This window comes from Lissotriton helveticus, chromosome 10 (genome assembly GCF_964261635.1).
Source record: "Lissotriton helveticus chromosome 10, aLisHel1.1, whole genome shotgun sequence".
NCBI lineage: Eukaryota > Metazoa > Chordata > Amphibia > Caudata > Salamandridae > Lissotriton > Lissotriton helveticus.
The window spans coordinates 1110979255-1111001614 of NC_136071.1; the positions used below are offsets into that span (position 1 = coordinate 1110979255).

The 22360-nt window shown below is 46.5% G+C and overlaps 1 protein-coding gene across 1 annotated transcript in view; it reads left to right on the top strand.

The window, feature by feature from the left end:
- Window positions 1-22360, top strand: part of MRPL3 (mitochondrial ribosomal protein L3) — a 347579-nt gene that overhangs the window by 164517 nt on the left and 160702 nt on the right. The window contains exon 6 of the mRNA XM_078663875.1: window positions 22202-22262. Within this exon, the coding sequence (XP_078520001.1) occupies window positions 22202-22262 (61 nt within the window). The remainder of the gene's footprint in view (window positions 1-22201; window positions 22263-22360) is intronic.

Consider the following 22360-nt stretch of genomic DNA (forward strand, 5'->3'; position numbering starts at 1 on the left):
ATATTAACATATTCCCCTGGGATGACAAAAGAGGGTTTTACTAGATCTTCACGGATGACGGAGTGTTTGCAGCCGGAATCCAACAGTGCTCGTATAGAAGTGCCGTTAAGAGAAACCCTTACATAAAAAGTGGTGCCCGTTTCCTGAGCATACAGTATGGACCTGGGGGCATAGCTCACATCCATGGGTTCATCTTCCTTCTCTTTTTTCTTTCGACAGTACCGCGCTATATGCCCCCACTCTCCACAATCATAACACTGAGGCCCAGTGTTTGGCATTTCCGGTCGTTGGAAACGTGGTCGAGGAGGTTCTGGCAAGGGTTTTTTTTTTTTTTTCTCCGGTCTAATGGGAGGAACAGTCTTGATGGGTTTCTCGGGTTCCCTCATATATGGCTTGCCTTGAGCCCGGGCATAACAAGTGGCCATTTCTATGGCGTGATCTAAGGTCAGTCCCGCATGTTGTTTCAGCCATCTCTGGGTGCCATAAGGGAGCGATTCTATGAACTGTTCCAGATATATTTTGTTAATGATGGCGTCAATATTGCCTTCCTGAGGTTTTAGCCACAGATCAGCGGCTTCCTTTAACTTGAAAAACAACGTTTTTGGTAGATCCCCAGGCGTGCCTTTCTCTTGACGGAATCGTAGGCGATGTGTTTCTTCGTCAACGCCTAGCCTATCTAGAATGTACTGTTTTACTATGGCGTACGCCGTGGTGCCATCCCGATTCACTGTCTGGTATGCTGCCTGGGCTTCCCATATCAACAGGGGGGCCAAGTAAAAAGGCCACCTATCCCCAGGCCAGGAGCTGGCTCTCGCGGCTCTTTCGAAATTCAAAAAGAAGGCAAGGGGGTCTTCCCCTGGGGTGAACTTCTGCAGCGGCACTACCGTGCCTGGAGGAGGGGCTGCAGTCCTTCCTTGTCCTAACACAGTCATCAACTGGGTCTGTCCCTCTGCTAGCTTCAATATGTTCTCCGACTGGCTTTGGATGGCTTGGGAGAATGCAGTCCTATCGGCCTCCATTTGCGTTAAGAGGTTTTCCATTCTGTATCGGATGGCGGGGTTCCTGACTCCTGGCTGGCTCGCCAATTGTGACGGTTCGGCCCGCTAAAGGATGGATACTAAGGACAGTGGGACTCTTTTTGACGGGTTTTTATTGACAGTATGTCCGAATAAGTTCAAGAGAGCAGAAAAGCAAATGTCAGAAATAGTCCCGCAACCAGGTTTTCCTTCGGTTGTAGTGCTTCCTTCTCTGGTGGTTCTTGAGCAGTCCTAGGACCTCTTCCTCTCGCTCATCTCGGGTCCGGGATGCACTCAAAAAGAAAGGAAACAAAACAGCCTTGTTACTGGCTGATCCGAGGACAAGAATAGGGAGGGGGAAGGGAGTGAGGGTCCACCAGGGTTCCGACACCTTTGTGAAGCCGGGTCTTTTCCTACAAGTGATGCCGTGAACGTGATGTCTCTGTGACCACCCTCATGCTAGGTTGTACCACCCCGTGTCCCCAACAACCCTTGCAAATGCCCTCGTACCTTGTGCAGCCACACTTCTCCCCTGGAAGTGTGGCAGGGTGGTGCGTGGTCCCGTTGGCCTCCTGGCTTGTCGAGTCGTGATACCGGCAGTCCGGGATGAAGGTCTTCGGTTCTCTCTTCGTCGTCGGTGTCGGCGTGTCCCTCACGGCGCGGCCGCTCTGCTGGAGGTTCCGCGCCGGTAGACGCACCCGGGGTTTCCTTAAACGCCCCAGTGTCCGGTGATTGGTCCGGGTCTCCTGACGTCTCATACTCCAATTGGTCGAATGCTGGGAACACCAGGGTACACCTCCCTGACGTCACAGAAGGCAGGGCCAGAGGCGGCGTCCTGGAAGGCAGCGTAGGGAAACACCAGAAGACGTCCTGAGGTTCCTGTGGACCAGATGGAAACGGACAACAGTAAGTAGGCACACCCCGTCCAGCCATGACAGGGACCACGTCCTCATGACATACGGTAACTGTATGTTTTAGGCCCGGAGGTTGTATATTCAATTATATACTCATCCTTATCTAGCTCAGTGGTTAGGTTGCCCAGATAATCTCCTAGAGGAGGGTCTTCATCCCCCGGCTTGCTCAGAAAAATCACAGAATCTGTATTGTGATACAAGCAGCGCTCCTGGAGCTTATCCATAACCCCGTAAAGCTCTAGACGAGCGTGGGCTGTCGTGAAGCAGGCTATGAAAATGTTTATGTTGTTACTCGATGTGGGGTACTCTTGGGCGTATTTCCAACACAAAGCCACGGTATCGTCATCGATAAACTCACAGCTGGAAACCTCGTAGCATGGGGCAAACAGGTACTTGAACAGTTCATCAGGATCTGATATTAAGGTAGTATTTGAAAGGTTTGTGCGCTGTGCAAATTTTTCCCATAAGGAGTTTAGACACAGTTTGGCTAACTGGCGGCGTGCAAGATTGACCTCTATCTGATGGGGGCGTAAACGGATACCCTCGTGAGCGTAGTAGTCATCGATGTATTTATGTTTTGCATCCTGACTAGTACACCATTCAGGATACCCTGAGGCCTCCTGTTTGTCTCTGAGAAACAAATTAATGTAGGGGGCAAAGAGTTGTTGTAGTGCTCTTAAAATGCCACACTTCGTGTACTCTACCGAGCCTGTACCCTTTCTCTAAGGCAGCTTGTACCTCGATGCTACACCAGGTCCCTGTGAGCATCCTTTGTTCATCGGTGTGTCTGCAGCCGTCAACCTCTTTAAGCATCGCACATGTTCGGCAAAGGGGGAACATCAGCTTGCCATCGACTCGACATGGTAACACAGGGAAGTAAAGCTGCTTAGGAGGGTAGATTTCACATTTGATAAGCCCAAAGTATTCGGATAGGGGCTTAAAATCTCTATAGATGATGGTGGGATGACCCAGTGGTACAACTTCATCTTGTTCACAAAAGGGTACAGACTGGTGAAATCATAGTAGTGTATTTTCTCACCCTCACCAGCGGCCTTGTACAGCTGTATGGCATTTGTACGCCCCCCAAATAAGGCATTGCGGGGCTCCAGAGGTTTGGGTACATCACGAGTCTGAAGAAAAGAGCAGAGACCTGTGTCGGTTTTTAACATGTCTAACCACTCATGCTCCCATAGAACTCTCATAGTAAACCCCTGCTTTTCAACATACAGGGCCTTTGTCAGAGTACGTCTGTATAAGTGTTCAAAGGTGGCCCCCAACATTTTGTTATACTCTTGGGGCTTGTAACACTTGGGGCAGCCGTGGTAAAAACAACCGTTGAATTCAAAGGCCATCGGCACACCCTTAATTACAGAGAACCCGTCCAGGTAATAGGGGCCCAGGCGGTATTCACCACCCTGTAAGGCATGTTGAATCTGTATGTCTTCCTTCTCAGAGACGTGCATGAGCCACTGGATAGAGGGGGTTGAATAACGTTTCTGTTTACCGTTATAGAGGTCTGGCGGTACTAGAGCTATAGTTTCTGGCCTCAAAAACATGTGCTTGTAGATGGACATACACATGGAGGCCAGAGTGACGCTTTGAAAAGGGTCTATGTATTTGACCGCTTTTAGCATTTCAGGGGTTTTGGATGTCAAGGCCTTGACTTTCTTAGTCAGTGTCTTAGGTTTCAAGACCGTGACTTCTTTAGTCATAGACACCACAACATCTCTGAAGAGGTTACAAGCTTGCCGCAGGATCATTACATCCGCCTGACAATAAGCTTTTAACTCTGTTTGAAAGTTAAACTCCTTTTCACGGTTTTCAGAGTACCATTGTAGAAAGCTCACTTTCTCATCAGGCATCATGTATTCAATCCCGTAGCTTTCAGGAGGAGGCATGACCCCCACATAATTCTGGTTAGCCCAGGTGTTAAAGACGTGTGGAAAATAACCTTTACACCCTGGGAACCCAAAGGCCTTTGGCAGCTTGCTCAATTTCATGGGTAGGAAATTCAGGGTGTCTATGAAACGTATTTTTAAATGGCACACCGTCATCAGCATCAGTTTAGACCCCTGGGTTAGGAGTTCCACCTGTATCTTTTCACGAATCATGTTTCACAGAATAAAGGAGTCGTAGGCTTTTGAGTTGTGGGCGAGCATGGTATACCCTTGGAATTTGGATTGACTGAAAGTGCTTAGGAAATCACCAACACATGTTTGTTCTTCAAACTCCCAGCTGGCGTCGGAAGTTAGATGGTGAGCGTAAATATATTTAGGCTGGTGTACCCCCGTCTCTTGTGTGCACTCAATATCAAACACTATATAGTCTTCGGTCTTGGTCTGCGGTGGACCTTTAACCATATAACACTGGTGGTTGGGGCCGTCCGTGTAAGACACATGGCAGCGGGGGCATATCCTACCTTTGCACTTGTGATCCGTTGCCACATACCGCCCACACTCGCTGCAGTCAGTTTTAGGGATGCAGTTGAAAGATTTTACGTGCATGTTCAAGCAGGCTTGCGAGCGACAAAACAACCTACATGTGCAGCACCTCACCTTCGCGATGGGGTCTTCTATGCACCCGTCCCTCTGACACATCTTACGATGCATTTCACACTGGTGGTATGTTTTATTGTTGTATATATGGTCGCAGTGGGCGCACACATACTTGACCCCCAGAAAACCTTTAAGGTTCAAGATGCTGTAAAAATTATTTTCTATGTGGAGGACATATACGATCTTGTTTCTCACAGGTTCCCCGGTTGTAAAGTACTGCCAGGAACCACTGTGATAAAGAACTTTCACTGTCACGGCGAAATAGTTCTCAAAAAGACCTATATCGCCAAAGCCGACCATACGGTCAGGAGGTATTCCAAGAACCTCATGGGCTTCAGCAGCTCTAGACATGATGACAGCGTCAGGGGTCTTGCGATCCATCAGCAGACCCGCGATGCTGGCCGCCAGACATTTATTGGCAGCGGGGTTGTTAAAGTTGAGCAGCCACCGCTGTTTCTTATCAATTATTTGACTGTATAGTATGCTCTTTAAAGGTCTGGAAACACCCCCCTCACGCCCCCGTACAATGAGGGCTATGACTCTAAAAGTGCCATAGGCGACTAGTTCAGCCTTACTCTGTTAAAGCCTTGAGAGGTTTTCTAAAAATTGCACAGCGTCAAAAACATCTCGGGTCTTCCGCCTGGTGAACAACGGAGTGTCAAAACCCTGCCCCTGGAAGCGGAGTTGGAAAAAGTCATTAGGCCCCACATCGTGTAACAACCTTTCTATGAGCTCCTGCACAGCGTGATGTATAGCTAGAACACCATGAGTGGTTGATGTTATTTGGTGTAGGTTAACAAATCTAAACTCCTCATAGTGTTCTACGGCCCTAAACCTCTCTACATTGAGAGTGTAACTTCTAACACTCTCTAAAAACAAGGGCTCTGGGCCCTCATCAGTAGGAGTGTGAGTTGCGGAGGTGTTCTCTGCTGTGTCATTTTGGGGGGTCATGGTGGGACATGTCTCAGGGGTCCTTGTAAACCTGCGGGTAGCGCATATTCTCGCCTTCTTCAGCTTATGTATTAAAAGCCGGCGTTGCTTTGTACTATTAACCCACTTTTTTTTTTTTTTACGGACCCATGCTTTTCTAGATACCAAGCCCCAGCCTATCTGAACAGGTAGGTCGGTGTCGCTGTACGTCTTGTTCATGGAGGCCGTCACTACAGATACGCCCATAGGACCTTCTGAATGTTGCTGTGTTTGGAGTTTTAAAGTCCGCCCCCCTACCCCCTTCAAATATTCGACCCTCGGTATGTTAGACCCTGCACCGATGTCGGTGGTGAAGTGCTGGTTTATATGTTTCAGGTGTTGGTCTTGAAGCTATGGTACCTTGTTTGAAGGGGTCTAGGGAACCAGATGTGTCTTGTTTGAAGGGGTCTAGGGAAATAGCGTTGTCTTGTTTGAGGGGCTGTGGGGCAGCAGATGGCCTCTGCTTGAGCAGTTGTAAGAAGCGTACAGACTTTGTCACTAACCTCTGGACCCTACGGGTGTATTTTGGGGGTCTCTTATGAGCACCAGTGGCTGTGGGGGTCTTTAGGGGCTGGTGCTGCCATAGTCACGCCTGTATACCGTGTATGTCGGCCACAGCCGCCTGACACGCCTGTATTATCACTTTTTTACACAACCCAACCCTTTCCACGACCTTCTTTTGGGCCTCCCTCTTGAAGCTGATATTAGAAAACCCCAGCTCAATTTTTATGTTTGCGCCGTTCGCCTGACGTTTTAATTTTTGAACAGCCATCTGCATCTCTTTTACATGAGCCCCCAATACATCTAGGGTGTTTACAGATCCACCTTGTCCCTGCTTAGGGGGGCCCACCTTGCGCGGCCTTATAAATGGATGCAACTCCTCAGGACCCTCTATACTGCTAACTGCCTTAGCCCCATTCTGTAACGCCTGCTCAGGACCCTCTATACTGCTAACAGCCTTAGCCCCATTCTGTAACGCCTGCTCAGGACCCTCTATACTGCTAACTGCCTTAGCCCCATTCTGTAACGCCTGCTCAGGACCATCTACACTGCCAACAGTCTTGGCCCCATTCTGTAACGCCTCATCAGTAACCTCTATACTGCTAACAACCTTAGCCCCATTCTTTAACGCCTGTTCCTGGCATGTTTTACAAATAGCGAGCCTCCATTGCTGTTGGTATGGTGAGTCCAGGAGTGTAAAAGTGCCAAAAGGGCGTGCACTAAGCGGCAAATCATAGTGGTCCACAGCGGAATTGTCATCCACACTTATTGCTGAGGGCGGTGTGGGGCTTACGACGGCCTCGGGGCTGGACACTGGACTGTACCCGGGGCTGGCAGCGGGGCTGGACACTGGACTGTACCCGGGGCTGGCAGCGGGGCTGGACACGGGACTGTACACAGGGCTGGCAGCGGGGCTGGACACAGGACTGTACCGGAGGCTGGCCGCGGGGCTGGACACGGGACTGTACACGGGGTTGCAGCGGGGCTGGACACGGTCCTGTACACGGGGCTGTCAGCGGGGGTGGTGGGGTCGTATGCTCCCTGAGGGGTACTGGGGGACAAAGGGTATGAGGATTGTGAGGAGCTGTTGTTGTAATCCGGGATCCTAACTGAAATGCCTGTGTTATGGTGTGGTGACTGGTTACCTGGGTTCTGTAAACCACCGATGTTCGAAGACCCATGGTACACCGCTTCTGGGGTTCTACCTATGCTGTCTACCAGCACCCTCATCACCTCGAGAGCGTCGCTATTCATGCTAGGACATTCTAGGGGTTGCGCATTATCACCTGTTGAGCCCCTCGGCATGGCCTGAACACTTACAACCGGTTTTGGGGTCTGCTCCGGGGCGTGCACCTCTACATGAACAGTTATTTTATTTGGCACTGTCTGGGATTTCAGTACGCTGTGTGGATCCAGCGTTGCATTAGGGTTGCTGAGGGACTCTGCTAACTGTAGCTTAGGGACCCCCGGTTTCAGCTTCAGATGTTTTCTGGAGAGGCGCGTTGTTTTAGGGGCTTGTGGCGGCGCCATCTCTTCTACACCCACCGGTACAACTACCGCCTCCTTGGGGCTCATGGGTGTATAGGCCTCATGCAAGGGCTTGGCATCCCTTTTTACAGATAAGTCTAAGGGGCTATCTTGGGGTTCAGGGGGTCCTCGGTTTCTTCTTCTTCTCAGGGCTTAAGGGCCTTGCCTGGACCTCTGGGAGCACCGGCGCTGTCTTCTTTAGGTTTAAGGGTTCTGTTTGGGGCTCTGTTTATACCTTACAGGCCTTCACACGTTTTAAAGGGTTGGGAAGGTTCTCTGAGTCCCTATGTTTCTTCTTAAAGGTTACCACGGTTGAGACACACATCCCTTTTGATACCCTAAGAGGGCTCAGACCCGATGTACCGGTTTTACACAGACCCTGACCTGTGTTATCTGTGTTTGTAAACACTCTGCCAGTGCTGACCCCACCCCTGTGCAGAATGGATTGTTGTAGAGGATTGTTCATCATGTTGGCTGGTGTGTAGGACGTTGAGAGTTTCTCATGGCGTACACGCCTACTCACGCCTTTTGCGCCGTTTCTGTTGTTCTGGACGGTTGTTATGATGTCCCTTAAGGGCTGCGCAGGCCTCTCTTCAGCAGCATGTTTCTGAGACGCTTCTAAAATATAAACCGAAAAATATATATATTAGAGAAAGCATAAAACAACACATACAACCACCACCATCCTACGTTCTACACAGCCACCTTTTTTTATATAGGCATTGCTACAAGCCGCTGTACCCTTCTGCTTGAGAGTCTGTAACACCTCTAGTACTTCTCACACCCTTTTGTAAAAACACACCTGAAAGAGGTCTTTTTGCAACTCCTTTCTTTGACAGGGGTCCAGCTTTACACGTTAAAGCTTTCCTCTTCAGCGGTCTTTCTTGTGGATGTTGCGCGTGTACCTCGACACCGTCCTGGCATAACGTAGGGGCACCTGTAAAGAAAAATTATACCCAACATTAGTCATCTTTCTGAGGAGTCCCCCTATACACCCTCAGGGTCAGGACTCTGGCCTACCCACCAACTGCCCAGCGTATTAGGCAGTTTAAATAACAGTGGCCTTTTTATTTACATGTAGGAACTGAAGTGTTTTGCACACTGTTCAGAGCTCCTTAAGCCTCGAGGTACACCATAAGATCTTCAAAAACTTGTTGTAGGTCGGGATCATAAGCTGTAAAAGCATACATACATGAGAACCCATTAGAAAAAAAGAGAACTTATGAGAGATTGGTGTACAAAACTACGTAGAACTACACAACTCTAAATATATATATATATATATATAATCTATATATATCCAAGCGAATCAGGAAAGCACAATTGAGAAAGGCCACGGGAAGCATAGTAAAAGTCCATTTATTGTGCACTCGAACACTTGCCAGCAATCCAATCACAAAGCAACAGGCTTCTCCGTGTAAACTGCTCTGCCATCTGCCAGACGCGTTTCAGGAAATACACTCCTTTCACCAGTGGCATAGACGATAGTGCAAACGTTGCGTTGAATTGTCAATTTAAAACACCTGCCCGTGTGGGCGTGGCATTCCCAATGCCTCATGGTGTTTGTAGTTTGTATTTCCAAGTGGATGCGATGTTCACTCACTAATATTCAAATGCAAATGTTAAGCCCCAGTGGGTAGATCCACTGTGTTTCGTGCTCTGGCTGCCCTGCTTTATAGTTATCAAGTGCGAACTTGTTGTAGGCTACAGCCCTGAATTGCAGCCTGCAAAGCTTCCTTCTGACAGTATTAAGCTCGAGATTCAAGCTTGAACAGACCCGCTGCACGGTGAGCCTTTCCCGTTGGGCGTGCAAAGCCCCACAAATCCAAACGAATCAGGAAAGCACAATTGAGAAAGGCCACGGGAAGCATAGTAAAAGTCCATTTATTGTGCACTCGAACACTTGCCAGCAATCCAATCACAAAGCAACAGGCTTCTCCGTGTAAACTGCTCTGCCATCTGCCAGACACGTTTCAGGAAATACACTCCTTTCATCAGTGGCATAGACGATAGTGCAAACGTCGCGTTGAATTGTCAATTTAAAACACCTACCCGTGTGGGCGTGGCATTCCCAATGCCTCATGGTGTTTGTAGTTTGTATTTCCAAGTGGATGCGATGTTCACTCACTAATATTCAAATGCAAATGTTAAGCCCCAGTGGGTAGATGCACTGTGTTTCGTGCTCGGGCTGCCCTGCTTTATAGTTATCAAGTGCGAACTTGTTGCAGGCTACAGCCCTGAATTGCAGCCTGCAAAGCTTCCTTCTGACAGTATCAAGCTCGAGATTCAAGCTTGAACAGACCCGCTGCACGGTGAGACTCTCCCGTTGGGCGTGCAAAGCCCCACAAATCCAAACGAATCAGGAAAGCACAATTGAGAAAGGCCACGGGAAGCATAGTAAAAGTCCATTTATTGTGCACTCGAATACTTGCCAGCATATATATATATATATATATATATATATATATACCTGGCTGCGGGGCTGACAATTGTCCGGCGTTGCTAGTTATTACAGTGGTGTCCAGCGCCGGGGGTATACTGGTAACGGCTGCATTTGCAGGGTCTTGCATCTGTATTAAACATTAAATGAAAGCAGCGGTTTTAAAACGCCTTTCTTAAACAAAAGTATTACAACTTCAAACAATTCAGGTATACATTTTTAAAAAACCTGTTAAGAGGGGTGCAAGACATTTTTTTTTTTTTTTAAACGTTGCAGTTGCTGCGCTAAAACATATGTTAAAAAAAAAGAAACATCCTGCGACATATCCTTTGCATATGGGTAAATCACTTTAGGTACACATGACCCTTCTGACCTACAACTACTGCCTCTAGGTACCAGGTACTCTTTTGTAACACGTCACTTATCTCTTGTAACACCCTGTTTGCTACCGCTTACATTTTGCGTGCTTTAGATACTTGTTCAAGTGCCACCAGTGCCTACATAGTGCTTGTTCTTGGGCTTGAGTGCCTACCAATTATTGCAGCGTTATTCAGCTACTTGTACTTTGTTTTCTCTTGGACCCTGCACACATGCCACATTTTTCCTCCTGTAACTTAACGTTTGGTTTTGTAACCTGCACACATGTCACTTTTCTCTTGTAACAACATGTTTGATACACCCTGTAGTTTGCCTGCTCACAATTGTCACTTTTGCCGCATGTAACTTAACGTCTGCTTTTGTAATTTGTGCATTTGTATCTTTTATGTAACGCCGGTAATTCACAGTCCTTATGTTTTACACCAGGTTCTTATGTAAAGCGCTCTGACACAGCCGTGTCCCGTTCGCGCTAATAAGCAGTTTTTTTTCTGCTTGTATCTTTTATGTAATGCATGTAATCCTTAGTCCCTATGTTTTTGCAACTGAGGGGCTTTTGTAAAGCGCTCTGACACAGGCGTGGCCCGGTCGCGCTAACAAGCAGTATTTTTTCTGTTTGTATCTTTTATGTAACGCCTGTAATCCTTAGTCCTTATGTTTTTGCAACTGAGGGGCTTATGTAAAGCGCTCTGACACTTGCGGGTAAAGTTTGCGCTAGCTAACAATAAAAAAACCACACACCGTGGCTGATGTGCAAGGTCCGCCCCTTCAGTGATGCACTGATGACATCACTGGAGGGGCGGGCTTTGCTCAGCAGTTCCGGGGAAGCCTCACAGCCGCCATGCTGCCGCTGACCCGAGGGATCCACGTGGGCTCGTGGGAAAATGCCCTAGGACCCTCCAACGGTGAAGCAGGACCACACCTGAGCCCTCACCCCGAGCAGCGCCAGCCGCAAGCGGGCTCGGGGCTATTTGTAAAAAAAAGCGGCAAAACTGAACAATAGGACCCTGGAGCCCCAGGGACACCCTGACCCTCACCCCCGAGCAGCGCCTGCAGCAAGCGGGCTCGGGCGACTTTTTAACAAAAAAAAAAAGTGCCAAAACTGAACAATAGGGCACCGGAGCCCCTGGGACACCAGACACTCCTCACCCCGAGCAGCGCCAGACACATGCGGGCTCGGGGCGATTTTAAAAGCGGCACATGGGCCCCTGAGACCCCAACCGGAGCCAGACACCCCACACCTCATTTAAAAAAAAAAAGAAGCAGCACAAGGGCCCCAGTAGCCCCGAGGACCCCCGGAACGCCAGCACCCTCACCCCCGAGCAGCGCCTGCCACAAGCGGGCTCGGGGCTTTATTCATTAACCGGTGTCTCAAGCCCTCCACAATAGACCCAAAACCCCCAGGACCATGGAGCCACCCCCCCCCAGAACCCTCAGAGCAGCGCCACGCATACTGAAGGACCACCATGCAGGCTCTCTTTTAAGGATACAGACCCATACTTCTGACCCACAAAAAACAACGGCTTGGTGAGTACAATAATGCATTATTTATTTTGAATATATATGCATTGTATATTATTTAAAGACCCTCTGGTAAGCTTGCAATACCAACGCCTCAAAGCATCTAACATTTTATTAACATTAAATGTACAACATCCTGGTAAAATCGTTTCTATGCTCTGTAAAATACACGTTTCCCTCTACAGGGACCCTCCTAAGGCCTATAACATTACGCCCCATAAATACAAACCCTGCAAACTCTACGCCAGCCCTACACCACCACCTCCATTAACATTAAATACCTACACACATAACTTTAAACTCAATCCTTCAAGAAAACCTTTATTCACTTTAAACACCTTTACATTACAATTCAAGTCTTTTAAAAAAACTTCATTGTCACCATTATTCACATTAAACACAACACATCGCCTTAAAGATTAACAGTACATTTACATTACAATTCACGGCTTGTAAAAACTTCATTGTCCCCATTATTCACACTAAACACAACACATGGCCTTAAAGATTAACAGTACATTTACATTACAATTCACTGCTTGTAAAAACGTCATTGTCCTGGAACAACCCTTCCGGAGAGCCCTAAAAACTTATTTGTTCTGTTAACCATTTCTCTTCTAAATAACACCTTAGCCAGCATAAGATCACACAGATGCGCCGGGACACCCCGTTGGGGTATCTATGCGCTATATCAAAATACACTAAATAAATAAATACATTGTCACCATTATTCACATTAAAACACAACACATCGCCTTAAAGATTAACAGTTTACAAACCGCACTACATAGTACTATTTAGCATTTTTTAATTTTTTTTTAAAAAGTACAGCTTTGTTAAACCTGCATATACACCCTAATACATCATTGCGCCATCCATTATTTACCTTCCCTACATGTTGGCAGGCGGCGTCAATCTGGGAGAAGTTGCTCAGGTGCATTCTTGCCTTAAGTTCCAAGGGTTGTCTCTGTGCCTCCAAAACAATCCACGCAAGTCGTTCCCCAGGGGTTTTGAATCGGTGCTGTTGCAGAAATCCACAAGGTGCAGCAAAGCAATCCAGGCCAGTCACTGCCAGAGGTTTTTGACAGGGTTGTTGGTGCAGAAATCCACAAGGTGCAGCAAAGCAATCCAGGCAAGTCACTCCCCAAAGGTTTTTAGGTCGAGCTGACCTAGCATTCAATGCGAAAGCATTGAATGCTGTCAGCAAGACAACTAATGTTACCCGTATTTGGGAATGTGGACACGAGAGGGTGCACGAGCGCAGATTTGCTCAGATTTGACCTCGTGAGCGCGCACGGCGCCGTGCCCCTCTCTTGCCTTACATTCCCGTGCGCACACAGCCAGCCCCCACACCCCTGCACACAGGCACACGTACACACAGGCAGGCACACACACAGGTACAACACACGCAGGCACATACAAGCGCACCCGCCCCCGCCCCACGCCCCCAGCCGCCGCCCGCCGCCCACCGACCCCCGCTTACATACACACACAAACGCGCACACACACACACTCCCAACCCCGCTCACCGGGCACACGCAGGGCTTCCATCACTGGGGGGGGCGGGCACCGTCAATGTGCCCCGAGGCCCCCCCTCACCGGGTCTGCTATACTCTTCCCCGTCCCACAGCCTCACAGCACTCCTCAAGTACAGTGGGCGAAGACTGCAGGCGCCGCCACTGTCACGAGCCGCAGGGAACGCCAACGTGCACGCTCACGGCGTCACGCTCCTGCCCTCTCGCGTCTCTTCTGCGCTCCAGGCCGACGTGCGCCAAATACAGGAAAACAGAACCTCAACTGCGTGCTCCACAGTTTTATTTATTTCATTTACGTACTTGTTTAGTGTATTATGCCTACTTTTGATGATTCCCTTTTCCGATTGCTAGTAACAGGCATTCATAGACAGTGCATCATTTAGAAGGAGCAATCACTTTGTAGTGTCTTATCGGCAGACCTGTAAGGAGAGGACGCAGACAAGGGATTCTTAAGTGTATGTTACTGTGCGCTGCTAAAGCCTGACGGTGCACACCCTGTGCCACACATTCTTGTCCACCCTGCAAACTCTAGCAGCAGAAGTGTCCATCCCGCTTCTTCCCTGAACTTTGCACTTCTGCTTGGGCGCACCCTTCTGTTAAACCCAAGATAATAAGGCTCGTCTCAGTTTAGTGTTCGTGCATATGTTTTTATAGACGTTTCGCACGCACGCCACACTCCTGTACCAGATGAGCTATTGCCCTGTATTTCTTTAGAAACATCTTACTCATTGAGGTATGATCGGCACGATGAGATGTGTGTAGTACTTCACAACATTTATCGTAGAGAAATTTGTTGGTAACCGTCTTGATTACAAAGTCACCGTAGTTTGAATTTTAAATGTATTTATTATTTTGTAAATATATTTATTGGTCCAACAACGACGAAACAGGTTGCCGTATATTCACTGCAGTGGCAGAGTGGGTGAGTTTGGAGCACGCAAATCAGGCCAGGTGTCTGTGTAACATGCTGATTATTACACCTGGCAGAAACAATGTATAACTAAATCCTACGTTATTATCAAGTGTGGGGGGGGGGGAGGTAGAATGCTGATCCATTCAGTTTCCAAAGTCAATATCTTAATCAAGGGGGGAATGGATCACTTGTCCTGTACAACCTTCGGTATGCAGGTGATTTACAGGAAATGGGGTGTCCCAATCTAAAATGACCCTCATGCACGTGATGGGTATGTTTGTCGTTAAAGCGGTATATCTTGGTTCTCCGCTTTTGAATCACGTGTGTGCATAATCATTGAGTCGATCGAGTTATGCAGCCTCCACCAGGAGGATCTTACCCAAGGTTGATGCAGTAGTGAGCCAGTGACAAATGCTTGTAATTAAAAGGGGCCAGGAAGACAAGGATATAAATTTATTAGTCTGGCTTCCGGGTCCGGACACTCTCGTGTAGTGCACGTTGGAACTGGATAATGAGTAGTAAGTGCACTTAGAGTGTGGGATTCTTAAAATAGTGAAAGGGGGGTTCTAAAATGGTCGACATGTTTCTGCCATGGTGCCTGGATTAGGACTTATAGGCATTCTTCAGGACCGTTAGGTGAATGACGTGAAGGAAATAACAGATTAGTGCTCAAAAAGTGTGATAAATAAAGGTAGTTGACCTGTTATTCTTGTTATGAAGGTCTCATTGTACCTCGCGCAAATAATTTTCGCGCTCCTTACGGGTAGAGTGAGCTTCGGGGGGACTCTTGTGTCCGTCCTCGGCGCCTACTGTGCGCGTTGCTCAAATCGAACCGGAAACTAAATCCTACAACATCGAAAGCACAGCCTCCGAAGTACGTCCAATAACCGTTTTAAAATAGCAAGATCGTGGATCGGTACAATGAGGTGTGGGACAGTATATACCATTCATTCAAACCTTATTTATTTACTTATTTATTTATATCGCAAGCCCCTGGCAGCATGGACAGTGGGGTGCTTTACAGAATACCTGGTAACCATATATTGAACGAAGAAGGTAGATTAACGGGGAAAACATGGTCAGCATGGGTTTAGAGAGAAAAGAGTACAAAGAGCAAGAAAGTATAGATGATCTCTGTATAGGTGGTTTTCCACCTGAAGTGGATAAGGTCCTACGGTCTTCAAACAGGTTGTTCCAAATTCTAGGGGCCACCCTGAGAGGGCCTGGTTCATAGTCTTGGATTTTTGTTTTGTTTCAGAATTTCTACTATCATTGGAACTTGGTTCCTGGTATTTCTCCTACCTCTGGAGGCCTGTGTTTGTTATTCATGTAGGTGTGTGCCTTTTGGTGCAGGACCTTATGGGTGGTGCAGGCACTTTTAAAGTGAATTCCAGCATCTAAGGACCACAAATGGCAGTCTTTCAGAATTTAATTGATGTGTCTAGATTTGTTTGCACCTTTAACGAGGCAAGCAGCGATGTATAGGATGTTCCAGGGAGGGGTGAGAATAGCCTTTCAGGTGTCTGCAAGTAGATCACTGCCATTATCAAGATGAGATGATACTGGGGCGCATGAGCCATGGCTCTGAGCTATTCGGAGGGATGGAGTGCTTAATTTGCCTGAGGTGGTGAAGTTGGATTGGATATGTGTTTTGCAATGAAACTGCTATTGTTAAGGGCGAATCCTAAAGATTTAGCACAGAGTACTGGTGTTGGTGTGAAGCCATCTCAGTTTGGTTCTGAAACCAGTGTTCCATGTGTAGCAGAAGGAATTAGGTTGAAGAGGTGGTTAGGTAGAAGTGACAAAGTGCTCATCCATTTTGTTAGGTTTCCATGAGCAGTTTGAGAGTGGAGATGTCTGAAGGGTTCGATAATCTAGTTACTAAAGTATATTTGGGAGTTGTTGGTGTATTGAATAGAAATTCTCTGCGTGTGAAGCATAGTACCAAGGCTTTCCATGCAGAGGTTAAATAGAAGTGATCACAGGATATATCCTTGATGTACACTGGAAAAAACTGGAAGAGAACGGGATCTGAATGTGTCGATTTTCACCAGCTATGATACGGAAGTGATCAAGGATTGGATCTATTTCAGCACTGTGCCCTTTACTTCCGTTCTTGAAAGGAGTATTTGTAGGGGGTTCTGTGGTTTATTGCATTGAATGCTGCTGCTGACAATTAGAGCAGCACTAATACATGGGCTAAGCCATTTGAGATAAAGATGTAAGACCAGTAAGATTGTCAGACATTTAAGCATGCTCTTCTAGGATGTCTCCCTGATCTGAAGGTTGCATCATCTTCCTGGAAATGCCTATCCAGTCTTTTTCCTTGTCCGGTTGACAGAAAGAATGTTCATTTCATTTGGGTGATGAACATTGTGAATACAAATATCTTGTGTGAAGCACAACAGCACAGGGGCAGTCTTACTGATATTTGCATCATATTCCGTGGATGGGGGGACTTTTTTCTTTATATTGTGGAAATGTTTACCTGTGCTGGTCTTTCCGTTTAGCTCCAAGATGAATGCGGTATACCTAAAACCAGTTTTTACTTGTCAGCCGTGTGTTCTTTCGGGCTGTTGAGAAGGTTGCACATATGTATCGGGTTAATCGGGTGTGCCAAATTTTCTCTGTCTTGCTGGTAATGTTAACGCATAACTCCATGTCACCAAGGAAGCAGTGCTACAATACTGGGTATCTGTTTAACATCTTAAAGCATTCGAGGAGATTTAGTCCTTTTTCACTTCAGTTGATCCAATTGAATTAACACATTGGAAATCAATTGTTAAGTATAAGCCCAATATTCTAGCATTGCTTGCTTGTTGATTTGGATCCATCAAATACCCTACCTGCAATTAGCTTGGAGGCATACATCTTCCTGGGTTGAAGTAAAAGATTACAGAATAGGCACAATAGACAAGTGAGTTAAGCAATTTGTGTTGAGGGGTAGGTGGGTCAGGGCAGGTGCTAGAGACCCTCACTCTATCTATTTATCTTTTGCCCTCACTCTATCTATCTATCTTTCGCCCTCACTCTATCTATCTATCGCCCTCACTCTAGCTATCTTTCACCCTCCCTCTTGCTATCTTTCGCCCTCCCTCTAGCTATCTTTCGCCCTCCCTCTAGCTATCTATCGCCCTCCCTCTAGCTATCTTTCGCCCTCCCTCTAGCTATCTTTCGCCCTCCCTCTAGCTATCTTTCGCCCTCCCTCTAGCTATCTTTCGCCCTCCCTCTAGCTATCTTTCGCCCTCCCTCTAGCTATCTTTCGCCCTTCCTCTAGCTATCTTTCGCCCTCACTCTATCTATCTATCTTTCGCCCTCTAGCTATCTATCGCCCTCCCTCTAGCTATCTATCGCCCTCCCTCTAGCTATCTTTCGCCCTCCCTCTAGCTATCTTTCGCCCTCCCTCTAGCTATCTTTCGCCCTCCCTCTAGCTATCTTTCGCCCTCCCTCTAGCTATCTTTCGCCCTTCCTCTAGCTATCTTTCGCCCTCACTCTATCTATCTATCTTTCGCCCTCTAGCTATCTATCGCCCTCCCTCTAGCTATCTATCGCCCTCCCTCTAGCTATCTATCGCCCTCCCTCTAGCTATCTATCGCCCTCCCTCTAGCTATCTATCGCCCTCCCTCTAGCTATCTATCGCCCTCCCTCTAGCTATCTATCGCCCTCCCTCTAGCTATCTTTCGCCCTCCCTCTAGCTATCTTTCGCCCTCCTTCTAGCTATCTTTCGCCCTTCCTCTAGCTATCTTTCGCCCTCCCTCTAGCTATCTTTCGCCCTCCCTCTAGCTATCTATCGCCCTCCCTCTAGCTATCTATCGCCCTCCCTCTAGCTATCTATCGCCCTCACTCTAGCTATCTATCGCCCTCCCTCTAGCTATCTATCGCCCTCCCTCTAGCTATCTATCGCCCTCCCTCTAGCTATCTTTCGTCCTCACTCTATCTATCTTTCGCCCTCACTCTATCTATCTTTCGCCCTCACTATATCTATCTATCTTTTGCCCTCACTCTATCTATCTATCTTTCGCCCTCACTCTATCTATCTTTCGCCCTCACTCTATCTATCTATCTTTCGCCCTCACTCTATCTATCTATCTTTCGCCCTCACTCTAGCTATCTATCTTTCGCCCTCACTCTATCTATCTATCTTTCGCCCTCACTCTATCTATCTTTCGCCCTCACTCTATCTATCTATCTTTCGCCCTCACTCTATCTATCTATCTTTCGCCCTCACTCTATCTATCGCCCTCCCTCTAGCTATCTATCGCACCACCACAGCATCACTCAGGGGTACCACAGCATCACTCAGGGGCACCTCTACCACAACATCACTCAGCGCCACCACAGTATCAATCTGTACAACCATTCAACAATAACTGGTTCAAATATTTTCTCTCAATGTTTCAAGCTTTATTACAAATGTCACAAAAAGATGTTATTATTTCACTTCTGTTCTTGGATTTTCATCACAATAAAATACACTGAACATAATCTTCACAAAAGTTATTTACAAAAGTTTAAGCTATTGCCATTATAAATGACAATAACTTTTATTTAAGTATTAATTATTTAAAAAAATTAAAAGCCATTGTTATTTGTAATATCAATACATCTAAGTCACGTAAATACAAAACATGTTGCATTACAAATGCTATAGGTGTCACATTTGCAAAAGATAAACGTATTGGCATTGTAAATGACAAAGCTATTAATTTCGCTATTTTCAAAACCAACACATAAATAAAAAATTTGTAATTTACAAGACCAATAGCTCAAACTTTCCTAATGCGAGACCTATTGCATTGCAAATGCTTGTTTGACTTGGTTGTTGGTGCAGGAGTCCTCCAGGTGCAGCAGAACAATCCACTCCAGTCGCTCCTCAAGGGTTTTTTGAATGGGTGTTTGGCAGTGTTCCTTAGGGGGCCTTTTTATACCTGTCCAAGCATGCTAATTAGAAGCCCCCCACACCCTTTATGACTTGAGGGGGGTTTAGAACAATGTCATGGTGGCCTTTGGGTGGGAACCATTTTTTCTATCCTTGTACAGTACAACCAGTACATCAGTTTATTACTGACAGCTGTTACTCAAACTCAAGGCCTATCCCGGGAAGAGTGGGGTTAGACAATGGGGGGTTTGGGTGGCCATCTCAAAACTCTTCACACCTACGTGACACCTTCTCCTGGGAAGTAGGGAGCCCGGGAACAGGATCCAAGGTCAGAGTTTTTCTTGCCAGGTATGTCAAGTTTGGGACTAGCCTGTCAATTTTCCTGCCAAACATGTCAAGTTTGGGACCAGCCTGTCAAGTTTCCTGCCAGGCCTGTCAAATTTGGGACCAGGGGCTTTGTGATGTGTTTATTACATCCTAGCAGCTGGCACCTTGTTTCAGGGTCTCATGGGAAGCTTTGGCTCTACATGCCACCTGTCTTTTTTTTTCGCATCTCAAAGCTCAGGGGTTGCTGGGGTTTATTATTTTATAAGGGGGTTTGTATTAACCTATTTTTTGAGAGAATTACCATAGTTTGTGAGGACCCTTTACAACTTTGATACCTACATGCCACAGTCTTCTTCCCAGGCCCTGGGCTGGGGGACTCAGGACTGCCCCGCAGCTGTTCAGCCAACAGCTGTCTGCAACCCCAGTTTTAAACATGCCCAGGCATTTCCCTACTACATGCACACACTTTTTCTTTGCACTTTTTTTTAAACACATACACAATTACCCCATGTTTTGCAATCAACCTGTCAGTTTTGGGACTAGCCCTACATGTCACCCATTTAAAACCAGAGTGTTTGCGGCCAGCAAGTTGCTGCCAGGCCCTGTCAAATTTAAGGCCAGGGTTTGCTGCCAGACCTGTCGAATTTAAGACTAGACCTGTCAAATTTCCGGCCAGCCGTTTCCTGCCAGACCTGTCACTTTTGCGACCAGAGTTTTGATGTGAATGGTATCCCTACCTATTACTCTTGCTGGATAACTGGGGAAGAAGGACTGGACCTGCTCCTTGAGCCCTGGACCACCAGAGTGACTCCAAAGGTTGGTTGGCTGGCTCCTAATCAAAGCCCTCGAGACAGAAAAGGCTCCGATCATCTTTAACATGTACCTGGACTTTGGCTGCTGAGTCCTAACCCCCAACTGGTGCCTTGGAAGTGGGGATACATGAGCTTTGTTTTAGAAGCTATGGTCCCCATCAGAACCGACCCCTACTGACGAAGCCCTCGCTGCTCTTCTTTGCAACCGACGCAGTGCAATGCAACTCAATGCAGGACTCTGCAATGCTCCTCAGAACTGTCACTACACAGCGAAATGCCCCATATCAAGGACATAAGTTAAATTCTCAGTAGGCCTAACCTGGTCCCTATATTTTGCCTGTGCTCCACCATGATCGGCCTGAACGTGTAACTTGGTCATAGTCTGGTGGGACGAGATAACCTCAGTTGGCACTTTGTGTTTTAAAGCATTATTTTTACCTAAACCTTTAAAAATGTTATCCCTGGTTCTACAAATTGAATTTTTGTTGTTTTGGTGTCAAATAACTTATTACAATTTTCTCTATTTTTCTAAATTGGTTTGGGACTTTTCTTATGTTCTGTATTCACTTTATCATTGTTTGTGTGCTGCATAAATACTTTCCCCAAGGCCTCTAAGTTAAGCCTGACTGCTTTTGTGCCAAGCTACCAGGGGGTTAAGCACAGGTTAATTTAGTGACTGTATGTGGTTAATCCTGACAGGGATTGTGGCTGTTGCTTGAGAAGGGTTTATACTCCCAACAATCCAATTTCTCACCTATAGCCACACATCTTTCATTCCTAATATTTTCTTACTCTCATTGCAAAACATGCTGGCCATTTCTCTTCTTACATAAGCCGCATCAACCTGTGGCAAACAAGACACTGATCATTGTGGTTGTGAGTTTGACCATAACGTCCTGCATCGGCTAAAGAAATAATTACACTCTTGTGGCTTTCTGTGACTTCTGGGACAAATACATCTATAGAAAATCTACCAATATTTGTCTTCACCATCATATTGAGCCATTATATTGGTTTGTATGGTACGTAAGGAATGTGTTCAATGAGTGAATGGATTCATTGCTACTTCAAAAGAGCAAGGGCAGTCTATGTGGTCTTCCTTTTCTGTTATGTCGAACAAAGTCATTTGAGGAGCATCCTGTGAAGTACTCTGCACAGTTAAGTTTTGCAGCAGGGGTTGGATTTGTCCTTGCAGTGCTGAGGCACATATCTTTTTGGCAGCGCCTGCATCTCGAGCATTTATTATAATTTGCCTTGTATTCAATTTCCCAATAAAGTGCAGTGGTGGAGGTTTGTCCATGTGAGAAGATTGAGGTTTTTCTTTCATAGGGTATTCATTAATATTCATAAAAGCTGAACAAATCTAGGACTTGCAGTCCATTAGGCTTGGCATCCTTTCCAAACTGCGACCATCATTCTTACTCCACTTTTACCAAAGTGTTTTATATGTTCCGATTTTAAAATCTTGAATAGAGAGATCCAGATTGTTAATGATCTGCAGAGGCAGCTTTTGAAGGCTCCCACTAGATGAGAGAATGGATTTCACGGAGCTAGTGACAGAATGATAAAATTACTAAATTACTTTTAGCATAGTAGTTAATACAACAGTTTTGCCTTGCTTGTGTTCTGTAAGTAAGTGGTATTGTGGTTCCTGAATTTAAAGGTACTCAATTTCAGAACCTTTGCAAAATCGAATGCAGAATTATGCTTTTAGATGGGGAATATACAAGTTTCTTCATTTTGTTTTTTTTTCTTTTACCTTACGCTGTAAATGACTAAATACGCCTTCAAGGGCAGTAGCCATTTGCAAATCTACAATGCTGAAAGCTTTCAGAAGAATGATCTGCTTGGTGTATATATTTTAGAAACACAACCCACTCGCAGCAAGCTCTAATTCAACTTCTTTTTGTCTTCAAGGTACTCCGCTTTATGCTGCCCACTTCCGTCCAGGACAGTTTGTGGATATCACTGCAAAAACGTAGGTCAATTTCTTTGTATTCTCCTACTAAAAAGATCTACTTTGTTTCCCAGCAACTAATTTTTCAGTGTTAGTCACTGTATATGTTCTCCTTCCGT